This window comes from Motacilla alba, chromosome 3, assembly GCF_015832195.1.
Source record: "Motacilla alba alba isolate MOTALB_02 chromosome 3, Motacilla_alba_V1.0_pri, whole genome shotgun sequence".
Taxonomy (NCBI): Eukaryota; Metazoa; Chordata; class Aves; order Passeriformes; family Motacillidae; genus Motacilla; species Motacilla alba.
The window spans coordinates 83,821,094-83,846,755 of NC_052018.1; the positions used below are offsets into that span (position 1 = coordinate 83,821,094).

Here is a 25,662-nt window from a genome sequence, read left to right on the forward strand (position 1 = left end):
ATATATTGAAAAAAGTATATTGAATTCACACATGTTCCTCTTGAGGAAAACGATAGAGAACATATGAGATGAGATTACAGCTCTTAAGAAAGGACACCAGTTTAAAGATTTATTATTTCAGTAGTATATCTACCTTAAAAAAAAAAAAGATGATTTCTTTGCCACTTCAGTTCTACAGTGTAGATGTGTTACTTGGAAGCTGATAAATCATAAATCAGATTAACTTGTTCTAATGGCACTACCTTCATAATTATGTTATTTTTGTGGTTTTACATACGTTGATTGCCTGTATTTATATTTTAGTATTTTAGGATTGGCATACTGAAATTCCGTTGCACAGTGTTTCATTTGTATCTGAAAAAATAAATATATTAAAGAAAGAGAGTTCTTCTAGCGAACCTTCCTAAAAGGATGTTAATTTTAGAAGACAGTTGAATTTCTTATATTGGAAATGAATATGTTTTCTCTATTAGAAAATTTCTATATTCCAAATGAAGCTGGAATTCTAAAATTTAATTTCCAAAACATAGGTACCTACAGCTATGTTTATATTTCTAAGTATAAGAAAAACAACCAGATTTTAAGAACAGAGGAGTGTGCATAGTTTTCATTCACTTGAGAGGGATCTGTGGATATTCAATGTCTCTTGTTTAGTTGCTCAAAGAACCTTTACTTTAGCAACAAAACACTAAATTCCCCAACTTCTCTGTGCTGCTGAAGTAGGGTTGGAGCTGGAGGAGGAAGGAGGAAGAGTTAGATTAGGTTGCAAAGAAAGAGGTTGAATCTGGAGAAAGAAAATGAAGTGGGGTAAAGGTGTTCTGGGTGTTTGTCTTTACTTCTGATCATCCAAATCTATGTTAATTTGCAATAAGGTAGTGTTTTCCAAGTTGAGTCTGTTTTGCCCATGACAGCTGTCAAGTGATCTTCTGGTCTTTATCTCAACCCACCGACATTTTCACTGTATTCTCTCCCTCTGCCCTGTTGAGGGAGGGCAGAGAAAGTGAGTAGCACAGTTTCAGTCTGGTGGCCAGCCAAGGTAACAAGTATTCAACACTATAAAGGTATAATTGTGCCCTCATTTGCTGCCAGTTTTTTCAAAAATATTTCCATAACTAAGTATAAAATTTATTCAGTATTGAGCATCCATATAGATGGCAGAAATTACAATAAATAAAAAAAAATTTCATATGACATTTAAGTTCCAAGCCATCTCTTTTATACTTATTTTCTTGATTTTTCAGCAATGTGATATGAACTATCTCTCTTTTGATTATTTTTCCAGGTGAAAATATTTTTCTGGTTTTAGATGGTCCTGTAGATGCAATCTGGATTGAGAATTTAAATTCTGTTTTGGATGATAACAAGACCCTCACTCTTGCAAATGGAGATCGAATTCCTATGTCTCCTTCATGTAAACTGTTATTTGAGGTCCACAACATTGAGAATGCCTCTCCAGCAACAGTTTCTCGAATGGGTATGGTCTTCATCAGTTCTTCTGTCCTCAGCTGGAGACCAATATTGCAGGTAAAATAACTATTGCTGGCTGCTCCTTATTATACTTTGCTGTACCTTTTATACAGAACATTTTTTTGGATGTTTGTTTCAGGCATGGCTGAAAAAACGTACTGCTCAGGAAGCTGAACTTTTGCAAAGTTTGTATGACAGAATCTTTGAACCAGCATATACATATATGAAACTAAACCTTAACCCCAAAATGGAGCTTCTGGAATGTAACTACATTATGCAGGTAACAGAGATACTGTATGAGTCTGTATGAATTGACTGACAGTAGTAAAAGTGCAGGTATAGCAAGGAGAACATATGATAGCCATAAAATTTAATCTGAAAATATTGTCGCCTGACAAAGAAAAGCTCAAAATCAATATTTGTTTCTTGGGCAATATAAGAGGAAGTGTGAAGATGTGCAGAAGAAAATTTTTCTTCTCTCTACTACTTCATGCCTAAGCTAGTCTTCTAATGACTGGGATTTGCAGGCTTCAGTAAATTTCCAAAAGATATATTTAATAAGCTAGCGGATTCATTTTGGTCTTTTAATACCAAAACATTGTCATAAGAGTCACTATATCTCTACTGGCATTGTCAGCAGAGAAGAATAATTCTATTTATCTTTTTTATCTTCAGATGTAATAGGTGTTATTCTGTCCATCAGCTTTTTCAAGATCAATGTAGTCATTTTTGCCTCTTCTTTCCTATCAATTGGAATTCTACTTTGAGTGGAGTCCAAACTATATCAGTGATTTATTGATAATATAAATATGTGTTTGGCAGATTTTGCAAGACTGTCAGTCCTGTACTGCATATCTCCAGTTGATTGGTTTATGAGGCTGTTGTCATCTGCAGATTCTAATTTTCCAGGCTTTCCATTTGTTCATGAATCTCCCTTTTATTTTGACACACTCATAACAAATTCAGTGGTGCCCTTCAAAAAGAGTCTAGACAAGATAGTGTTTTGGATAGCCGTCCAGTTTAATGTCAAACCACCAAATTTGTACCCAGTATCTTTTTTCTGTCAATTAGAGAGTTAGTTTCAGATTTTCTAGATTGTGAAGTATTTTACTGCAAACTAATAGCCACAGTAAATGCTGGAGAGCTTAACTGTGCGGTATCAAATGAGAGTAGAGTATCTTTGGCATTAAAGTCCCCAGGCAGAAACAATTGAACTAACCACTTTATGATGTGGAATGCACAGCATTTTGAGAGAGGTATCCTTTTTCTTCTAATTATGAAATTTCTTATAATCTGAAATATTTCACAAATACTTCTTACTTGTGAAACCTCTGACTGAACTGAGCTTGTCTTCATGGAAGATTTTTCCTGTGATCAAAAGTTGCTGTTATTCTTGATTAACACTTGTTAGGAAGTGTCAGCAAGTCAGTGCTTTATTCATGCTGCTTGATCAGGAAAATATTTCCCTGATTTAAGTCGAATTGAATGTTTCTTTGTGTGAATGAAAATCTCTAGTAAGTTTCTGTCACATCTGTGACAAAGTCAATAACTCTTAGCAGGCCTCCATGCTTGTGTTATCTAAGAGCCAGTGACACCAGAGATTTTTACCCTGCTTGTACCTTAAAATCCCAGCTTTGCCATAAATGGTCTCTGTGTAGAATCCCTGTACCTTGTCAGCCTCCTGATTTGTTTGGTCTTACGTCCCTTTAGCAATTGTAGCATTCAGGACATCCTGCTTCTTTTTAGTTCATGCTTTTTCAAAAATTACAACCAAATCAAAGCAGTTGCATCTGGCAGACTTGTATTTGAGTTCCAAAGCTCAGTTCGGGATGTTCACCCAAACATGCACCTGATTATGTGCCATTTCTTAGCATTCACAATTTAAGTTGCCTATTCATGTACAACAGCTTTATAATGGTTTCATATAAATGTGATCTCACCTTTGCTTTCCTCCTTATAATTTCCACTGACTTTCTAACTCTTTATGCATCCTCTGGTCTACCTCATTAGAAAGACAAATATAATTTACCTTAGGAGATTCAACACCAATTTTCTGTTTATAGGGTTATTCTGCCTTACGAGCCTATTGGAAAGGTCAATAGACTTCTAGCTAAAGGAGATCTGATTGATGTAGTCTTCATGAAGGATCAAAGGTGCTTGACATAATTCTTTACCAGGCATTTACATGGATGCTAAATAGTCATAGCAGAAGATGATAGGTGTTTGATTTCTAGATAAACAATGTATTGGAAGATAGGAAATGTGTGACTGGATTATCAGTTCTTAGGAAGGATAGAGGTTATCACTGATCCTGAGACACCTTAGCTGGGATCAGTGCTGTTCAAAATGTTCATGAAGAGTTTGGAAAAGTTTTAGGTGAAGAAATTTATTGACGATACTAGATTATTCAGGGTATTAAGGACAAAACAACTAACCATGAAGAACTGTAGACAGACTTTATGAGACTGAATAAATAGGTAATAAAATGGCAAATGAAATTCAGTGAAGATAAGCATGAAGGAATTCACACAGGAAGAAAACAAACTGTTCAATGCCGTGAATAGCAGACCTATGGGACATCTTGCCAAAGGTTGTAATAGACAATAAAAGTTTATGTAGGCTCAAGACCGGGCTTGCTATTTTCAGGGTGGAAAAAACCACATGGGATTATGAAAACAGAAAAAGTGTGTATTGTTTAGAAAGTCACAAGCCGAAGAGGGTACCAACAGGGAGTTCCACCCCAGGACTGCCACAAGCCAAGAGAGATTTTTTTTCTTTTTACTCTTCTCCACTTTTGGCCACTGCTGCAAATGAGATTCTGGGCAAGCATGTGTTACTTTATTACTTCCCACTCCAATTATGAGATGCAAGACAGCATAAAGAGTACTAATTCCAAGAGCTGACTGAAAATCTGTTTCACTGCTAAAAATATGTATTTTGGAACAATCCGCTGCATACTGCTTGTATAGAAGGGGAGTACAAATGGGGTTGCCTAAGACCGTCAAACATCCGAATTCATAGGCAACATCTCAGAATTGCAGATAAAACGTTACTATTTTTCTAGAATCTGGACTCTAGTTTCTGAAAAACAGAGTGAAGCAATGACATAATAGAATAATTTAATTTATTTTTTAATGAAAAAATAGAAGTTAATGTGATAGATACATAAATTGTACCATAGTTGAAATAAATACATCAGACAGATGCTGAAAATTCTTCCATGTTTTAAAATGGAAAGAAATGGCTAGGCTTCACCTATTCTTGGAGTTCTGAATATTGTAAAATCCCTTAAAAAGCTGTTTTGTTACCCTAGATCATAAATGATGTTTGTTTTGTAGGCATAATTTAGAAGGATAATTGATGATCAAATTAAGTAATTTTGAAAATTTTGTTCAGTTTTATATAGCTATCTTTAATAAATTTTGTTGGGTTTGTTGTTCTAAATTTTATGTTTGGTGGTTTTTTATCATCTGTATTGATTTAAATTCTGAATACATATAAATAATGCATGTGCATACTTATATAGGTAAACAAAAAGTGATTATGTAATATTTTCTAAATGCATATTTTAAAATATTTTCAGTCTATTAATCTTCTGGAGGGCTTGATTCCATTGAAGGAAGAACGTGGTGTATCAGCTACACAACTTCTGCATAAATTGTTCAACTTTGCAATAATGTGGAGTTTAGGTGCCCTTCTGGAGCTGGACAGTCGAGATAAACTTGAAGCCTTCATTAGAGCTCATGATAATAAATTAGACTTACCAAAAATCCCTCGTGGCAGCAATCAAACGATGTATGAGTTTTATGTTACTGATCGTGGTAAGAAAAAGAACCAATATTCGTTTTTAAACTGTCATTTAAAAACTCTGTTACTGCTTTAGTCCTTATTATACAGTCCTATGAGTTGAGGTTTTTTGACAGTGTAGTACCAGCACATCTGTGGATGTAAGAAGTCAGAGACAAGACATAGAGTGCTCACTGATAACATTTTATTATTTCTTTTTAATTTCCTTCTTACAAATTACTTTTCTATCAATTTAGCCAGCCTGCAACTTAGAGATAATTTGTGCTCAGGCTGGTATAGTCTAGCTTAATACTATTTTATGTTTAATTTTCTTACAGGTGGTAGTTTTTGTTAAAGGAATAAAATCTGTTTTTAATTTTGCTTGGTAATTACTACTCACATCTAATAACCGGTCATAGATCTGAGAGGTTATAAAATGATAAGAATAGTGAGATATTTTGATTCTTGATATTTTGAATAGTGTACTATTTTCTAGAACAGTTTTTAAAATTTAACTAGCACACAAAACCATTGTCACAAAAAACTTACTGTCATGGCGGAGTATGTTCTCTTCAGAAGAAATTAATTTCTCTCGTATCCAGATATTTTGTTTTTTGCTAGCAATATTGATTTAGTCTACACATATGAAATCTATATTGCCATGTTCTGTAATTTTTCGTCAGCAGTGTGAGAATTAGTTTCTAGGTAAGCATTCTTTAGGGTTTTTATTTAGATAAGTATATATAAATTTAATAAATATGTCTAAATTTAGTAGGATTGTAGACTAATTACAAGTCATGACTAATAAAATGTCCTTTGTTAGGTGCCTTTAAGACAAATTTGAGAAAATTTATAATTTATCCCTTTTTATACTTTGTAGTATTCTACCCATAATATCAATTTTTTACATTATTGTATTACTGAAATATTGAATGTATTGAACATGATCAGAATATTGTGAAAATTGTCCTTTTATTTATTTCTTCTTTTTTTTTGGTCATTTCAGGTGCCTGGGAGCACTGGAGTACAAGAGTTCAGGAATTTGTTTATCCAACAGATCATGTCCCAGACTATGCATCTATTCTGGTTCCAAATGTTGATAATACCAGAACTCAGTTTTTGATAAACACAATTGCAAAACAAAAGAAAGTATGTACAGGATTACATATTTTAGTATATACCTACCATATAAACTAAACAGAAAACTGCTTAAAAAGAAAATGGATGTTACAATTGTTCTTCATGTTCTAGTCATTGTCTCTAGTCATTGCTTCCCAGGTGCATCATTATTTTGTTTTATTTTTATTTTCTTAAGATGGATCCTCTGTAATTATTTTTGTGCAAGAACAAAACTTAAAAAAATATAAAGGACAAAATTTAAAGGAAGCCTTGTTAGGGTCATCCAATAAAAGAGACTGTTGCAGCAGATGTGTCAGAAACTGGAAGAAGTTTGACAATTGGAAGAAAATCCTCTAGCACATTCTTGTTTCTTCCTTTCTCTTTTAATTCTTCAAAGAAATTTCTTGGAGAATCTGTGTCGGATGAAAAACACATACGGAGTCAGTGCATCTGGAGACATGAAAAACCTATAAAAATGTAGCATTTAAACACAGACACAGAAACTATTCTTTTCTCAAAAATAGGTCTGTTATGCATATATAAATATAAGTTTTGATATTACTTATGTGGTTTAAATATCTGTTACAGGCTGTTTTGCTCATAGGAGAACAGGGGACTGCAAAGACAGTTATGATTAAGGGATATATGAAGAGATATGACCCAGAAGAGCATTTGTCAAAAAGTCTAAACTTTTCTTCTGCCACAGAACCATTTATGTTTCAGGTAAAAATATAGATTGTAAACAATCTTGCATACCATTTCCTTGCTAAGTGTATAAAGGGTACTTAATCCTGATGATAAGAGATTTAGAAATAAATCTAAAGGATCTTTTTTGTCTAAGTCACTTCAGCATTTCAGAAAATTCTATTAAAAATAATTTTTGCAGATCAGAGTAAAATATAGCCATTCACATAGAGATACATATATTCATGATTGCTGTGTGGGTTTTCATTGGGAGTTCTAAGAATTATTTTTTTTGCTAAAGGTCTTTGGTTTTCCTCTTAGATTTTTCGTTATACTTTGGGGTTTTTCTGATTCTTTAGTACCTAGTATTAATTTTAATTTTTGTTAAGTAAAGTACTGATTTCAACCTTTAGATTTAATTTCCCTCAGCTCAGGAGTAATGACAGCATCAGAAATTCAATCTTTAAAGACCTCTAGCATGACAACTTTGTAGAAATTTCTCTTACTCTGTGTAACTGGTAAAAATCTATATAAACAGAAAAAAAATGCTGTACATAATTTTTTCAAGTGATTGAAAGGATGTTTTATAACACTGTGGTATGATTTGATACTACTAATTTGCTAGGATGTGATTCAGTAAGATAAATTGGCTTCATTACAAATTCAAAGCAATGAATTCATAATGATGAGCCTCTGGTAGGAAAAAAAAATTCATTTTGGAAAATTTACTTATTGAAAAATCTCTTCATGGAATAGGTCTTACAATCTCCATTCCAAAATTAGGCATATTTTTTAAGAAGCTAATGTCAATGTTATTAAGAAAATGGTGGAAAATAGTGAACATCTATGTTTTCAAAAAATTCCAGACTCACAGAATGGCTGCTGAGTTTTTCCCAGCAGGTATTCTCATGTGTAAGATCTCTGGTCACAGTTTGTGCCAAAATGAGACAGAATAAGGCAGCCACCTTCCAAGCATGCAAGGATTATTGAGCAGTCAGTATCTCTGTCCCAGTGTCCTTTACTAAGCATATTATGGGTCCTTAGAACATTCTTGGAAACAAATCCCAGGCTTGCTTGTCTCTGGTACAGAGGATATGTCACAGGACACGCCCAGGTCCTCTCACACATCCTCTGTACCAGAGGAAGGGCTCTGTTAGCTGCAAATCAGCTCAAGACATGGTTCACTCTGCTGGTTTCCAGTGGAGAGATGTAGCTGAAAAATCAGGTGAGATGTTTCTAATCACTTGAAAGAGTTACACTCAAGATTTTTTTTTTTTTTTTAATTTTGAGTCACCATTCTGAGGCTATTTGAAAAGTTTTGTGATTTTGGATGCATTAGACATGCTACAAAGTTCTTGATTTCTTATGCAATCACTTATCAGTTTCTCTTTTTCACCTTAATCACATATTCTCTGCATGTCTGTATCTTAAAATACTCATCAATAGCCTGTTGTAAAATGGGACAAAAACGTTGGACAAAAGATGTGTCTATTTTCTGTTTCAAAAATACTTTTAATACTTTTATCTTTATGACAGCACATGCTACATTACTCATATAGGGTGACATTTGTGCTTTTATGGAGAAAACATTACTTGTCTAAGGAAAATATCTGGTACCATCTTGTAAGGTGTTTTTTCTGTCATTGTTTATGTATCTTTAGAAAGACTGTAGCACTGTAGAACTTTGAAGAAACATTTCAGCAATATATCATTCTTACTTGTCTGTTGCATTCTCTTTCTTGCCACCAAAATATTACAATTTTGCATTATATCCCTCACAAGATGTCTGGGAAATCATAATTAAAGGAATCTAAGTTGCCTCCGTGCCCTGCAGTTGTATTGCAAATATTAAACAAGCGATATTAGTTAGGGGAATGATAGCACTGATAATGAAATAATAATTTCTAAGTTTGGAAACGTTTTAAAAAGTACTGCTAGCCAGAGGTGGGTTGGAGGACAGGAGTTGGATTCCTTAGGAACTGGGTTCCTGAATACTAGAATTAAAATGAAACTGCTAGCAAAAAGAGGGAATCATTGGCTGAGTGCTTTAGCAGGTTTTTCAACAATTTATTTTAAATATTGTTGCTTTAGATATAAAAATAAAACTTTCTTTACCTTTTTAGAGGACAATAGAGAGTTATGTGGACAAACGTGTTGGAAGCACTTATGGACCTCCTGGGGGCAGAAAGATGACTATTTTTATTGATGATATCAATATGCCATTTATCAATGAATGGGGAGATCAGGTAGACTTCTTTAATATTTACTACTTATTCTCAAAATTTTGTGTTTTTTATATGTAGTGGACTTTCTAAATTTTTAAATTAACTGTTAATTATTGGAAGTGCTTTATAATTTTGGTACACTGATGCACACAAAAAAGAGAGCAAATTATATTTATTGATGGAATATGTAATATAATGATGCTATATTTTACATAATCTCCACTTCCTTATTTTTTAAAGACTAAACAAAAATTAGCACCATACTAAAGTAGCATACTATCAATTTAAAGATTGACATTAATCTGAGAGCACAAATAAATACATTTCTGCCAAGAGAAAGGCCATTACCTTGGAGAGAGAAAGAAAGGATATGAAAAATTGAAGACCTCCACTAGGTCTTAAATTATAGCCCCAAGACATGGCTGAAACATTTTTGATGGGATAATGGTTTGTGATTGGTGACATGCTGCATATCATGTTGTTTTTGGTGGGGTGAGAGATCACATACATAAGGCTTGCTGAATATCATTGGAGCACTTGCTATGGGGCAAACTCTGGAGCTGTAGAGTGGAATGAAGAGTGAATAACCTTTCCAAAAGAAGCATAAAAGAATCAGTTGTTTTGCTTCAAAGGAGGCCTGAGAGTGAGCTAAAAAGCATAGCTGGAACATCTGTAGATGAATTTCCAGCAACAAACTAAGGAACAAAACTTTTTTTCCGCTAGTTAATTTTGTTTAGTTAAAAAAAATACAAACACTATTTCTTGATATTATATGGTAGTAGAGCTGTGAAAAAAAATTCCTGTCAGTTAAAATCACATAAACCAAGATCTTCCGTATGACTAAGGAAGGTGGTTCAATCTATTTTTAGAATAAGGTAACAATATCTCTCTGTGGATTTGTAGAATTACAAAAAGAAGTTAAATTATCATGGTGTATTTTCTTCTTTTCTTTCATAAGTTTCTAATTTGTGCAACTTACATAAATTTCCAGATAACAAATGAAATTGTCCGTCAGATGATGGAAATGAGAGGAATGTACAGCTTGGATAAACCTGGAGACTTCCTTACAATTGTAGATGTACAAATAATAGCAGCAATGATACATCCTGGAGGAGGCCGTAATGATATTCCCCAGCGTTTAAAAAGACAGTTTTCTGTATTCAATTGTACATTGCCATCCAATGCATCCATTGACAAAATCTTTGGTACTTTTTTTTTTTGTTTTAGTACAGTTTATTTCCCTTTGTAATGGACTTAAAATTCATAAAAGTATGCTTTCTTTCTCACTTTCATCATGCAAATTCAGAGTTCTTCCACGAGAACAACTGAAGCTGTGGTACAGCGAAAATAGTGCTGTGGAAGAGAAATGAATTCCTTAAAATGCTTGTCTTTCTAATTTTGGACAAGCAAATATTAAGAAAGTAATGACATTTCCTGGAAGACTATGAGCACTGCTACTTCTGTGTAGGTTAACATTCCACCTCTGAGCTGTCTGGAATGCACACTGTTGCTAAATTTCTCAATTCTGGTAACTCTGTCAATACAGGATATGGCAGAAACCCAGCATTTACTGCCCGATGTTTCTATACCAATTTAGAAAAGCCACAGACAACAGAGAAAAATAATTTCACCTGTAATTTGAAATTATGTTTTATCAAGTAATGTTTCAAATAAGCACCTATTTGTCTTGCTCATGACTTACCTTATTATATCCTACAAGCTGAGATTAATTGTTTATTGTGTCTTGTGTTTTCAGGTATAATTGCCAATGGATACTTTCATCCCTGTAGAGAATTCAGCCCTGAAGTATGTGATATGGTGGGAAAATTGGTCTCAACAGGAAGAATAGTGTGGCAGCGTACAAAGGTATAAATACAAGGAAAGTTTTATCTCTGAAGAGAGTGACTATTAGTTTAGTTTAGGCAACTATTCCCTAAGATCATATCTATAAAAAAAAACCCAAACAAAAAAACCAAACCACTCAACCCCCTCAAAAAAAGGAAAAGAAAAAAAAGAAAAAAATATTAAAAAAACCCCAGAGATTGGGCTACAATGTTTTCAAGATGAAATCTGGAAAATATCAGATTTCAGTACAGAAGACAGATGAATGGAAATATCAGCCCATTCATTCCTATAAGTTAATTCATGTTACCCAGAGCTTTGATCTCCATAGCTAAGGGGAAGGGAGTGAAATTCTTTATAAATTATAATTTTTAATTCATAAAGCCAGAGCAACAGGTGAAAAAATTACATGTTGTAAGTCTTGGTGTTCCACATTTAGGGATAGATGCTGCTTTTAAGCAATTAAATACTCTTGGTGACTTCTTATAAAAAGTTTTCTCACAGTATTACATGTGAAAACTAGTATTGTTGTTATTTGTATGTTTTATATGTGTTATTAATGATAAAGTTATAAATTTTATTATTATTGATTTTTTCTAGGTGTTAACTGATTTTGAATATTAACAATCTTTTCCTTTAGGCAAAGATGTTACCTACACCATCTAAATTCCACTATATCTTCAACCTTCGAGACCTTTCTAGAATTTGGCAAGGAATGTTAACTATAAAGGCAGAAGAATGCACATCCAGCAATGTTATCCTAAGACTTTTTAAACATGAATGTACCAGGGTAATTGCTGACAGGTATAATAATTATGGCAGTTTATATTTAGTTTCACTTATGCTCATACATCTGTAAAACTTCTAAATACTCTAAGTCTTATTGGGCCAATATGAGAAAAATTATCCTATTCTACTTATAGTCTGCGTTGGTGCATTATTCCAACAAATATCATGGTATATACTGACAGATTAACCCAGTATCTGAATGGAAAACATCAAAATATTTAAGTATTATATATTTTAACCTACTTTTTTTTCCCCCCTTGGCTGTACTCAGCTAATTCCACTGTAGAAAAGAGAACTTTATGGTGTCCTAAATTTATACACATAGGATAATTTAAAATTGCTTTGCTCTTCTCACAGAAAAAAAAAAAAAAAAGCCAGGATTGCAGGCTTATGATTAAAAATTGGCCCATTTCCTATAAATCTCTTTCAAAATATTCATAAAACAGATATAATCATGACCTGTATGTCTTGGAGACCACTATTATTTTTCTGTTCATTGTGTTTCAATTTCTTGTGAAATTCTAGATGTAGCGCTAAAGCTGCTGCTAAAAGCCTGACGTATACCCCCTACTACTCTGAGTAGTTGTCATTATTTCTCCATGATCAGAGAAGTCCATCCACTGCAAAATATTAGCAGTGCTGATATTTCTAACTGTCTGATATTTCTCACTCTCTGAACTATCAAATATTATACAAATGTACATATTCGATAACATTTATGTCTATACATTTTTATGTGCAACAGAAGGCTGTTGAAAAGAGACAGGGAAAATATTTAATTTTATTTAAAGCTAGCATCCGCCCTACTAAGGCAAAAGTATCATACAGAATCATACAGTGTATTATTTTCTGCTTTAAATTAGGGAGCAATACCACTGGTATTTATTGGTATGTTAATATATGTTTTTAATTTGTTGTGGTAAATTTAAAAATGCATGGAAGATATTCTGTATTTGTACAGATATATTAGAAAGAGGGAGAGAGAGAGCGTTGTCATGCATTCCCTGTTTCCATGCTGCTTTTAAATTTCCTAGTGATGAATATTATAATGTCATTACAAAAGACCTCTAGCAATAGTGATGTAATGCATATCTAGGCTGTCTCTACAACAGTTCTTCAATTTAGCTTGTCTTATTTGAAAATTCACAGCACTGGGCTTCTTTACATTTGTTCTACTTTCCTCTCAGTTGTATCACTAAAAAGAAAAAGAAGTAAATATATGGAAACTATTTTTTTTATGTACTTTGACACTCACAGTTGGAATTAACTTTTTCTGTGGATGAGGTGGTTCTTGCATCTTACATTTGATAGTTTCTCCTAAGTAGCATTCTTTATTGCTTCACTGGTAATCATAAGCAGAGTAGTTGAAGGTTTGCTCAGTATTGTTAAGGGAAGAAGATAAAGCTATTTACACAATGAAATGTAGTCACTAGTACATGTTTCCAGACTTTAATTAGCCCCCTCAACCCCCGTGTGTATTCCTCTGCTAATCATGGGTTTTTGTGTAAGACACGTTGAGAATGGAGTCAGGATGTAGTAGCATATACTACCTTCCTTTCAGTATTCCTTGTCTAATTGCAGTTCCATAGGCAGTCTTGTGATACCAGAAATTATGCTGTTCTATTGCAGGTTGAAAGATGAAAGATTCACTTATCCATGGTTATTTGGGAAAGCATTCACCCTTTTTCATCCTTTTTTTTAATCTGAAAAATTACATAGTCTGTTGTTGTCTCACTCTTGGTCAAAGTTGGAAAATCAAATTATTTCGTTTTATATTTCTCGTCACTGACTATAACACTTTATAGTGTGGAAGCACTTGATTTTTGTGAATGTTGCCTAATCCGTGTCTGTGACTGCTGTGTAGTATGTATTGTCTGATACATATTTTTCTTTAAAATGTTACAAGTTTTGGTTTTTGTGGGTTTTTTTTTTGTTGTTGTTGTTTTTGTTGTTGTAGGTTTTTTTCTTAGCATTTAGATACCTGTTTTCTCTATATATAACTATAAATATTTGTTTTGATTTGTACTAATTTATGGTTTTCAGGTTTAATACACCCGAAGATACAGCCTGGTTTGAACAAGCTATTGATAAAACAATTGAGGAATATGTGGAGGCAGATTTAAGTGAAGTTCTCCAAACTGAACCGTATTTTGTAGATTTTTTACGGGATGAACCTGAACCAACTGGTGAAGAACCAGAAGACGTTGAGCTTCAAGCACCAAAAGTTTATGAAGAGGTATTTCATTTTATGCATCAAATACTAGGCACCAAAGTTTTCCTTCAATTTTTAAGTGTGTTATATTGCTGAACTCATACAATACAGAAAGTTTTGTTAAATAGCTATGAAATTTTTTTTGTGAAAATATATCCAGATTTTCCTAGTTAGCATGCAACAAATCATTTTAATGGTGTTAGATTTAATAATGACATATAAATGTGGTCAATTTCTTCCTGTTCTCATTGCTTCTTTTTTTTCTTCCACCATTAGCAAAAAATTTCTGCGTAAACACAACTACAATAATTTTGGTGAATTAGCAAGATAATATCATTACACATGGCCAGAACATAAAACTGAAGTTTGTCTAAAAATATCAAGGGAGTTTTAAAATTCTCAAGTGCCCTACAAGTCTTGTTACAGATTTTTTTTCTTTTTTTTTTTTCCCAGATTCCAAGCTATAAATTCCTTTGTGACAAATTGCGGGCATATCAGTCACAGTACAATGAAAATATTAGAGGGTCCTTTCTTGATTTGGTGTTTTTCAAGGATGCAATGACACATCTTATTAAGGTTTGGTATTGCTACTTTTTTATTTGTTTAACTGTTGTGTTTAACTGCAACTCTCTATTTGGACAAGCTATGCTTAGAGGGCACATTGTGAAAAGTTATTCTTAACCCCAAACTACCTTGCCATCTTTGTGTGGTCATTTTTGAGAACTAGGAAAGAGCTACAGTCCTTTTACCTGTTTGCAGGTTTTATAATAAATTCCTTATTTAAATTTCTGTTTAAACTTCTATGCATTCGGACAGATGAAGATTTTCCTCAGTAGGAAATGTGAGACCATAAATAAAGACATTTATATTGTCTATATAAAATTATTTTTAACCATTTAGAATTCAGAGAACACTTCAAATGTGCCTGTACCTGACAGGGGACAAAAACAGCCAGAGGTAGAGCCTGACTGGATGAAAGAAAATATAAATTCGGGCGTCAATAGAATCAGTGTGTAGGGTAGAGATTAGGGTAGTGTGTAGATCTCAACTAACATTCATTTGTTCTCCTAATCAGAAAGGAATGTATAAGAAAAGAATTCATCTGAAATTAAAATCTGATTTTTGGGGGTTAAATAAAGGCAAAGTATGAGATTAGTGTCTCAGCTTTAAGAAGTGTTATCTCAGGAATTGCTTTGACTGGATGGTCTGATTGCTGAAAGACACACAGAAGTTACAATGAAACAAAAACAGAAGAAAGGGTTTTGTTTGTCTCTAGTTCACCTCAAATGAAGTAAATGTTTGTTTGCTTTGCATTTAAACACGAGTAAATAAATTTATTTTAAAATATGGTTCATGTGATGCAAGGCACATTTCAGAAGACCTTGAAAGCTTCTGACATTCCATTTTTTACTGGCAAGTTTTAGTCAGAATGTCCTTGATATGCAATTAGTGACAGCAGGGCTCCTTTCTACCTAAGGTGACAATAAATCTAGTCACCTACATAACTTCATATTAAGACTTTAATATATTTATCTAGAAAACCTCAGAAGGAAGTGTGCAGTAAGCTAAAATTTTATAAAAGATAAAAATGAATATATTCAAAGACTTGATGTAGATGCCAATCTTTTGAATTTTGTGCATAATTTACATGTGAACCAAAATATAATGTAGAATCTTAATAGTGCACTAATAAATCATGAACCCAAAGAAGATGTGTCAAAAAGCAATAGAATAGTAAATTTGTAATTCAACTTTTGTGTCTGGAGACTTGGTAAGAAAACTATCACAAAAGATATGTTGATAGACTAGAAGATAACATTAAAGCATAGTTTATTCATGTTAAGTCTTTCAGACTACTAAAATTAAGGAAGTAGTATGTTTTTTCTTCTAGCTAAAGCTTTTTATTGATTTTTTAAACATGTTCAGGATGATGTCTTCAAAATAAACTGGTGCTCAATATGTCCTCTTTCATGTATTTATGATTATAAGAATCCTGTATTCTTATATGCAGCTTCTTCATTAGCCACGCAAAATTCCTAAAGAACTTACAAGTGTTCTTTTGAGAAAAAATTTTCTACAAGTATCCTTTTAATAATTTTTACATTGTATTTTAGCAAATTAAGCATAAAGCATAATAGATTTTTTAATTTTGCTAACTAATGTTCGAATTTATCCTGGATGTTTTTGTTTATTATTTCCTCTATAGGTTTCCCGAATTATTCGGACAGCCTATGGAAATGCTTTACTTGTTGGAGTTGGTGGATCTGGAAAACAAAGTCTTTCAAAGTTAGCCTCCTTCATTGCTGGCTACAAAATATTTCAGATCACTTTAACCAGGTAAGAACTGCAAGAAATATGTAAATTGGGTTTATGGTATTGCTTTGTCTTTACTTGGCTACAGATTTTTCTCCTTTTTAAGTTTGTTTTTTTTTATTTTAATTTTGTCATCATTGGAAAAATATTGAAAACAATACACTCTTACCTGGTTTGTATACAACACTGGATTTATTTTGACTTGGAAAATGTAGATCATGTGTTAGCTATTCCTGCACCAAAATATCTGTGTTTACAAAGTACGTTTGCAATGTCATTTATAAAATACTATAATCCAAAAAGAGCGGTGTTCTGTGTTGAATTAACGGGTAATGTTCCTTATTTCTCCTAGATCCTATAATGTAACCAATCTGGCAGAAGATTTAAAAGTATTGTATAGGACAGCTGGACAGGAAGGACAAGGTATCACCTTCATTTTCACTGATAATGAGATAAAAGAGGAATCATTTTTGGAATATGTAAATAATCTGCTGTCTTCAGGAGAGGTAAGTGTTTCAGCCTGACAGCCAATGTGCTCTAGAGGCAGGGTAATGTAGAATTTGTTCTCACTACTTTATTTGTCTTGGTAATACATTGTAAAGTAATTATGATTAAAATATTTCAACTTTTTAAGTAAGGAGTGCTCTGGATATGTAATTTCTTCATTTCAGTGTAAGCCAGGAGAATATAAAAGGGCTGTGGTTAGTATTTCAGTAGCCTTTTATTAAATGATGATTGCCAGTTCAAATTCTATACTATTCTGGAGTTGGACTTCCCAGATTTCAACAGAGTTTCATAAACCTTTGTTTTTTAGTCTAAACTGCCTATATGCAGAGAGAGAGAGAGAGAGATACAGATATAAACAGGCAAATATTTATAAATTCTCTAATAATGTCATTCATGCAACTCATTATCAATTTCTTACTTTGTAAAAAGATTTCTAATTTATTTGCTCGGGATGAATTGGATGAAATCACCCAATCATTAGTACCTGTGATGAAAAAAGAGCTGCCTCGGCATCCTCCTACCTTTGACAATCTTTACGAGTACTTCCTAAGTCGAGCAAAGAAGAATTTGCATGTTGTCCTCTGCTTTTCCCCAGTAAGTTTTTTCTATATATCTGTTTTCTTTTCTTCCATTAGCAAACTGGCCTATGTGGTATAAGATAATTATTCAAGTTTTATGTTTTTAAGGAAGTTCAAGATGCATAAAAATATTACTGAAGTCTAGTTGTAATTGCTGAGATGATAAAAGTAATTGTACAGCTGTGAGAACTTAACAGCAAAATACTTAAGAACTAAATAATTCCTTACAAATTTAAGTATTTTTTTTCCTCTCACATATTCTTTTCTAATACACATCAGTGAATGTATTTTTGTGAAATTATGGCTTTTAACATTTGTTGGTAATTAAAATATATTATTTGATGCTTCAAAATATTAAAACAAAACATATTTGTAATGAACCTCTTCCTTCAAATTTCATGAACGTTGAATGTTAGAAATTTTGCAAAACTCTATTTGAGAAGAAAAAAAATTTCAGGGTGTTATAAGCAGAAAATGATCAAGAGGAAAATAGACTATTTAGTTGTTTTTACTAATTAAACACTTTCATTGATCTTTGCTTAAGAATCATGTTGCTAACAAACAATGATTCTCTCTTCAGGTTGGTGAGAAGTTCCGTGCACGTTCTTTGAAATTTCCTGGACTGATATCAGGGTGCACCATGGATTGGTTTAGTCGGTGGCCCAGGGAAGCTCTTGTAGCTGTGTCCGACTATTTTCTTTCAGAGTTTAATATGGTCTGCGCTCCAGCAGTTAAAACAGAAGTAGTACAGACCATGGGTCTCTTCCATGATATAGTATCAGAAAGCTGTGAGAATTATTTCCAAAGGTAATATTTTCTACTAATGCAATAATTAATCTCAAAAATGTTCCTACTGACGGTGTTTTTTGAACTCGTGTTCTATGTATCAATAAAGGTATTTTAAGGGTAATAAAAATAAATCTGCTATGCCATTATATCCTCAAGCCATGAAAAAGAATTGCTATTATGTTGCAAATTCTTCATCTTCATTCCCACTATTCAACAGTCTTTAATATTGTCTATGTGGATTTAAAAAATGTAACTAAAAGTATAAGGGTTTGCATAATGAAAAAATCTGATTTTGAGTGAATGAAGACTTGAGTTATATAATCTTCTCTTTTTGTGGAAATGATCAGATAGCTGTATATATCAAAAATATATGTGAAGTTGATGTTGCCAATACGCTCTTTTTTAGGTATCGAAGACGATGTTACGTAACACCTAAATCTTATCTCTCTTTCATCAATGGCTACAAAGAGGTTTACACTGAGAAGTTAAATAGTATTAATGAGCAGGCTGAACGTATGCAAACTGGTAAGCAAATGCATTCTGTATGTGATCTCAAATGATATATGTTTGTAACGTGAGGCTTCTTTTTCAGTGATCACTTATAGGGAATCACAGTCCAGAAGTGGTAGTATATGAGGACCTTTACCAGACACTCCCTTAATCACAACCTCATAATGATTCTCTTGTAAAAATACCTCAGAGAAGCTACCAGCCTAACCACTCAGCTCAGCATTATATTAAGCTTTAATATTTGTGTATGAATATTTTTAATAGAAAGTAGAGCCTGAAAATGGACAGAGGCAGCATCTGATTTACTGGTGTAGAGAGAGGTAATTCTAAACAGTTATTAACTTGTTTCTGGACTTGTCTAGAGAAATTCTCACCATGCAATCTGTGTGCTTCACACGTGATTTATTTTGTATTTCTGCTGTAGAATAAGTAGTTGCTACTTGGAGTCATTTTATAGCTGTGGTTCTGAAATACACAAAAGTATGGCTGAAATATTCTTCAGACAGATTTTGGATATCTGTTTGAAATGGCCTAATTTTTGGCATTAGTATTTAATGGTTTCAGAACGCCAGTTTTCTAGTGTTTTCAGTTTTCTCCAGTTTGCATCTAGACATGCTTTTGTAAATCTATAAAGTCAACTGAGCACCTTAGGAAACCTGGCCTTTATCCGAAAAGATATTGCATACCAATTCAATGGAATAAAGAATTCTACATTATAAGATTTTTCATACAAAGGTAAAGAATGTGGCACTTTACCAATGATTAATTGGTACCCTTTACATGAAGAAAAGTCTAGAATAAAAATGCATAGCTATTTTATTCATAAATTCTTTATTGAATTAGAGTGAACTGTAGAGGAGTAAGTGATCCTCAGTATTTTCAAATTGGGTAAGTTTTGCTCTGTGGATCTGTTGCCTGTTCTTGAAATCTGAATTTATCCTCAGTCTACTTTGAGATGGGGATAAAGTCTGAGAACCTTGAAGATTCAAAAGACTGGGGTTGGTTTAGGTTTTTTGGTATTCTTTCTACAGTTTTTTTTTTCATTTCCAAAATAATTCAGAAGTAGTAACATAAGCAGCTTAAGCTCTATCTAATTTCATATGTAGATTTTCATAGCCTCTGACATGTTATTACAAGTTCCTTGCATGTTCTGCTGAAAAAAATGATTGTGTACCAGTGAACATGTGAATGGATGTGTTCTACTGCAGCATCTTCATATCATTGATGCATAGAAAACCCTGTCTAACGAATGCCAGTTAGAAAATATTCTCATTAGTTTCACTTGCACAGTTGGTACTGCTGTAATATTTCTTGCCGGAAGTATGCAGGGGACCTCAATAAGCCATAAAGGTTTTTCATTTTATAATTGAATTCTTCAATTCTCTTTGATCTGCATATTCCTATTTTCTTTCCATCTTTCCTTCTCCACACTCTAGGCTTGTAGCAGGGAATAGTAAAGCAGCAAAGGGTATCATTTTCCCTTTTGTGGCTTCTGGGTTGAAGGTTCTGGATTGGTGGTGTAACTAGATGATATTGAGGGTTTCTTCCAACCTAGATGATTCTGTGGTTCTGTAGAATGGCAGCAACCGAATCAAGAGGCAGCTGTGTCAGAACAAGGGCTATGCTGGGAGAGAACTCTTTTCTATTTGAAATGTGGTAGCAGAAATTTGGAGAGCCATCACAGAGAAATATCGCACATCCAATGTGTAGCTGCAAGGGTGTGCTGACTCAAATCCTTAGGGAGAGAAGGCAATAAGGGGATTTACTTCCAGAAAACTTGTAGGATTTAAAGATTCAGTGATGAGGAAGAAATATAGGCTGGAGAGGCTTCAGCATGCAATGAGGAACTCAAGAATGGCCAAAATATCTGTGCTTAAGTCTATGAGCAAAAGATAAAAGAACAGAAGAACAGAGCCCATGAGTGCATGGGCATGGGAAAGACTGAATATATAATTAACTATACAGCGAGCTGAATATATAATTAACTATACAGCGAGCAAGCACATCTCTTTCTGGATGCTCTCAGGCACATGGTGGGATTCTTGGGATGTCCTGTGCAGGGCCAGGAGCTGGACTAGATCATCCTGATATTCCTTCCAACTCAGCATGTTCTGTGATTCCATGGTTCTATGAAAGGTTGAGTGGCCTCTGTGGGTGGCCTTAGTGGTTTCTATAGCGCACAGAAAAGCTACGATGGGACTGGCCCTCAGCACTTAGGTGCTTTTTCACCCTCTCTGTTACCAGGGACAAGAAAGGGTAAACTCAATATGCAGGAGCTGGAGATCATAATATTGCTGTGATCTTTAGGTCCACTTTGGACTCCACTTCTTCCCAATTTTTCCTAGAAGGGACTGCCTATTAGAAGTCAATTATGGATCCTTAAGTAATTTCTTCATGTAACGACACAATGAAGCATCATTCAGAAATTCTGATTGTCTCATGACTTTATGATGCAACATATACTTGACACAGTTCCTTTTTTGATGTTTTTGTTGTTGTTTTCTTTTGAAGAATTAATCTTATTTATCATAATTTTGTGCCTTGCAAAATTACTTATATCCATGAAAAGTGAACAGTAGACACAATCATGATAGCATGACTGCTTACACCCACTTTCTCTCCTTTACATAAAATTGAATGAGAACATAAGGTCCAACCTATGAGAGATCTGGGCCTAGATTCTAACTAGGAAAAAAAGTTTCTGTATTTCTGAATTTTATCTTTTACCGAATAGGTCTGTCCAAGCTGATGGAAGCCAGCGAATCTGTTGCTCAACTCTCTAAGGATTTGGCTGTTAAGGAGAAGGAGCTGGCTGTGACATCTGTTAAGGCAGATAAAGTGAGTGAGTGCTAAATAACACTAGAATATACAGCGGGTAAAAGGCTATTGCAGAATTTTTTTGTAATTTGCAGGAATTTTCCTCATCTAAAATGAGCTTTACTCTCTCTATAGCGTGTTGATTTAGCATTTGCTTCTGAGAGTGGTAATTTTAAACTGCAGCAGAGGTTGAGTGTTTTCCTTGTCCTTCTCCCATTTCTTACCCACTTAGATAAGCATAAAATTTCTTTTTTTTTTTCCATAGTTTTTTTAATTTGGTCCTAACTGAAATTATTACATTTGGGATTTATGTGCACTTACTAGCAAAGAAAAAGTTTACATGATATTGGGACTTTTCTACTTCAAAATTCCTTAGAAAAATGTTCATTGCAATACAGTTTCAGATTTTGTCTTTTATATTAACAAGGTATCTGTGTGTTCATGAGAGTGGTGGTCTGGTAGAAATCTGGTTTCCAAAATGGCTCTCTGAAAAGTTATGCTAGGGAATGGATCAGTATAGCCATTCTGTTTTCTGAAAGATACCGTAATGCTCTGATGGTGCATATTTAATATGCACTGGAGAGTGAATTTTGGCTGGTGATGACCAAGGGGTTTCCTGCATTCTTTGAGGTCTTTAATCTCATAAGAGAGAAATCCGTGACAGAAAGGGATGAAATTGAACTTCTCACATTTAATTTTTATTCAATAGTTATATGATACCATATATAGTTAGCTGTAGTTGGAGTTAGATATAAATACTCAATAGCTGTTACATACCTGTTTTATCATGTGTCTAGTAATCATTTGTTCCACCATTTTGATTTATAGATTTTATGTGTTTATTACCAATTCCAGGTACTAGAAGAAGTCAAAGAAAGTGCTGAAGCCGCAACTAAAATAAAACTCGAAGTCCAGGGTGTGAAAGATAAAGCACAAAGGATTGTGGATGCAATTGATATAGAAAAGCAAGAAGCAGAGAAAAAACTGGAGGCAGCTAAACCTGCACTAGAAGAAGCAGAAGAAGCTCTGAAAGTGAATAAACTTCATTTTTATTCATACAATATTATTTGCAACACCTGTGAGAGGCCAGAGCCACCAACACACAGCTATCTCTTGGTATTGACTGATGTCACCAGCTCCTCGCTGTTGCTGGCCATGTCTTTCATGAATATTTAAGGCACACATATTTTACTTCGAACATATAGGGACTATATTATAGTATTTTTTCCTTCCATCTGAATACTTGATCATTATGAAGCTGGAGATCTTTCCAAAAGCTACAGATGCCTTTAGAATACCTGTTATTCTGAATTCAAGGGAATACTTCTTGTGCTAACAGAATGTTTTTAATTCAAACTTAAGTAGTTACACCTGTCTTTTAAGACAAATAAAAATCTATCTCTTCCTTCACCAAAAACCACAATGCTTTTAATTTTAAGAGAAACAGGAAACAAAGGGGATTCAGAGCAATTAGAAACAGGGTTCAGAAATCTGGAGGCATTACTGTGCTACATAATTTCATTATTCTGCTCTGAACAGTAAAAACCTCTGAAATCAGAAATCAATGTCGGCCTTCTATTCCGGTTATCAGAATTTATGTGATAGAAGTTATTGAGTAGAAAAAGCAAAAAAAAGAGATTGTTTGCTCTTACACTGATATTTAGATAATGAGATGAAACTTCCAAATATAGTCACAAAATTACTAAAGTTTCAGAAAACTTTATGAAACTTAGTAATTAGGCCAGGTTTCTCACTTTTTTTTGTATATACTTAATACAAGTGCACCTCAGAGAATAGTACTACAAATGAACATGAAAATCAAGATATTGAATGTGAAAGTAGAATGACAGTATTAATGCAGTATTCTATTACACCTTTCTTCAAACAGACCATCAGACCAGAGGATATCGCTACTGTTAGAAAACTTGCAAAACCTCCACACCTCATTATGAGGATCATGGACTGTTGTCTGCTACTATTTCAAAAGAGACTGGATCAAGTTACCATGGATCCAGAAAAGCCTTGCTGCAAGCCATCATGGGGCGAATCATTAAAAGTAAGTAGAGTTTTCAAATGGTGTTTCTTAAACATCAGAAATAGCAATTAGCTTATCAGAAATAGCAATTAGCTTATCAGAGAACTTATGATGCTGTTAACCCAAAACACGACAGAATTTAATTGAAAGGCAAACATATTATTTTAAGATAAACTGTATCTATACACTATGACTAACAGGTAGAGATAGTAGGTGAATTGCTTAGAGACTTTTGCAGCAGAAGCTTTAGAGTTTCCTTGACCCATTCCTGGCACATGGCCTGATGTTAACAGTAACAAATAATGCTCTTGCATTTTATTTAGGCTTTTACAGTTAAAAAGTCATCAAAAGCTTTTATTTTCCACTGATATAATAAAATGAGATAAGCAGTTATTCCATGAATTGCCTTTAGCATGCTAAAAGTTTGTTAGAAAAAATTAAACCAAATTATTTCACTTTTCAGAATTTAGAAAATACATCACAACTGCAAAAGCATTTTTTTTTTTGCATTTAGTTAAATTACAAATATATTTCTGAGTCTTTTTTTGGGTCAATTTTTAAAAATTAATTGATGCTTCTTAAATGCTTATAAAGCGCAACACAGGAATGTAGGAGATGGAAAGTACATCAGTAACTTTTGAATCCAGTTTCTGGAGTGTAATTGGTTAAAACTTCGAAGTAACAGAAGGTGTGTGGGAGGAGTTACAACTGAATAGCACATTTATAATATTAGTAATATGAATTACTTCCGTTTACAGAATAATTTTAGGAATGCTTTTTAACAGCTTCACCTATGAACAAGACTTTGAACGTAAAATGTGTAAATAACTCGTGTGTTGTCTTTTGAAGCTTATGAGTGGCCCGTTCTTGAACAACCTAAGGAACTTTGCTAGGGATACAATCAATGATGAGACAGTAGAATTAGTCCAGCCTTACTTTGAAATGGAAGACTATACATTGGAAAATGGTAAAAAGGTTTGTGGCAACGTGGCAGGACTCCTCTCTTGGACAAAAGCCATGGTGGTATTTTATGGTGTTAACAGAGAAGTCCTGCCTCTGAAGGTAATACATCCTCTCTTGCTTTGTGTTTGCTTACCAAGTAATTGAATGTAGTTTAATTTAATAGGCTCTTACAAATAAATATAAATATAAATATAAATATAAATATAAATATAAATAGAAATAGAAATAGAAATAGAAATAGAAATAGAAATATATATTTTTATATATTTATATAAAAATAGATATATAAATATATCTATATAAATATATATATAAAATTTATCCAGACATAATAGCCTGTGACTTCAGTGCTAAAGGTGGTAGGAGAAGAAACAAAATTATTTTCTTCTTGATTCTAGAGAGAACACAGAACAAAAAATTAGCCTAGATTAAATTTATGTGATCTGGTTTACTGTGCATAAGGAAAGGTGTTTTCAGCCTTTTCTTTTTATTATGTTATACTTACTTTGTAATTGTTTTTAAAATGTTGTACCAGGATCTTCATTCCTTCTCCAGAGGGTCCTGCAAACAGAGGTTTGCAGCTATTTTAGGTTCTTTGTTTTCTCCTGGTAACTTAGAAGCAGAGGAGGACTGACATCTTGTCTAAATATTGGCTTTCTAAAGAGGTTCAAGAAGTCACATCAATAAAGGAGCTATGTTGCAATAGTAGGAAGCAAAATAAGAAAAACGTTTTTAAGAGTAAATTTTTACTTTAGTGTGTGTGAGTGTTCTTTTTCAGGTTTTTGAAACTCAAAGGCAGTGATTTTTTTGTTCTAAACAAAGTGTTTTATCCTTAAATGTAGCATAATAAAAAAATAGTAAAAGGGGTGAGCACATGGCAATCCCAAATTTTTTGTCACCTTTTTGTCACTGGTAGGTGTGTTATTTACAGAAGCAACAGTAATACAGATTAATTATTTTAAAAATCAATTCATTTCCTGTGTTCACCATAAATATAATTTTAGGAGCAATAGGAAGAGTCACTGT

At 33.4% G+C, this 25,662-nt stretch overlaps 1 protein-coding gene across 1 annotated transcript in view; it reads left to right on the plus strand.

Annotated features, from left to right (window-relative positions):
* DNAH8 (dynein axonemal heavy chain 8) overlaps positions 1-25,662 on the plus strand; it is a 117,270-nt gene that overhangs the window by 59,963 nt on the left and 31,645 nt on the right. The window contains 20 exon segments of the mRNA XM_038132165.1: positions 1,283-1,524; positions 1,607-1,747; positions 5,051-5,288; positions 6,260-6,402; positions 6,961-7,095; positions 9,180-9,302; positions 10,273-10,486; positions 11,038-11,147; positions 11,764-11,927; positions 13,956-14,148; positions 14,578-14,700; positions 16,331-16,461; positions 16,790-16,943; positions 17,374-17,538; positions 18,103-18,329; positions 18,718-18,836; positions 21,556-21,659; positions 22,494-22,670; positions 23,527-23,694; positions 24,523-24,735. Coding sequence (XP_037988093.1) covers positions 1,283-1,524; positions 1,607-1,747; positions 5,051-5,288; positions 6,260-6,402; positions 6,961-7,095; positions 9,180-9,302; positions 10,273-10,486; positions 11,038-11,147; positions 11,764-11,927; positions 13,956-14,148; positions 14,578-14,700; positions 16,331-16,461; positions 16,790-16,943; positions 17,374-17,538; positions 18,103-18,329; positions 18,718-18,836; positions 21,556-21,659; positions 22,494-22,670; positions 23,527-23,694; positions 24,523-24,735 — 3,284 coding nt within the window.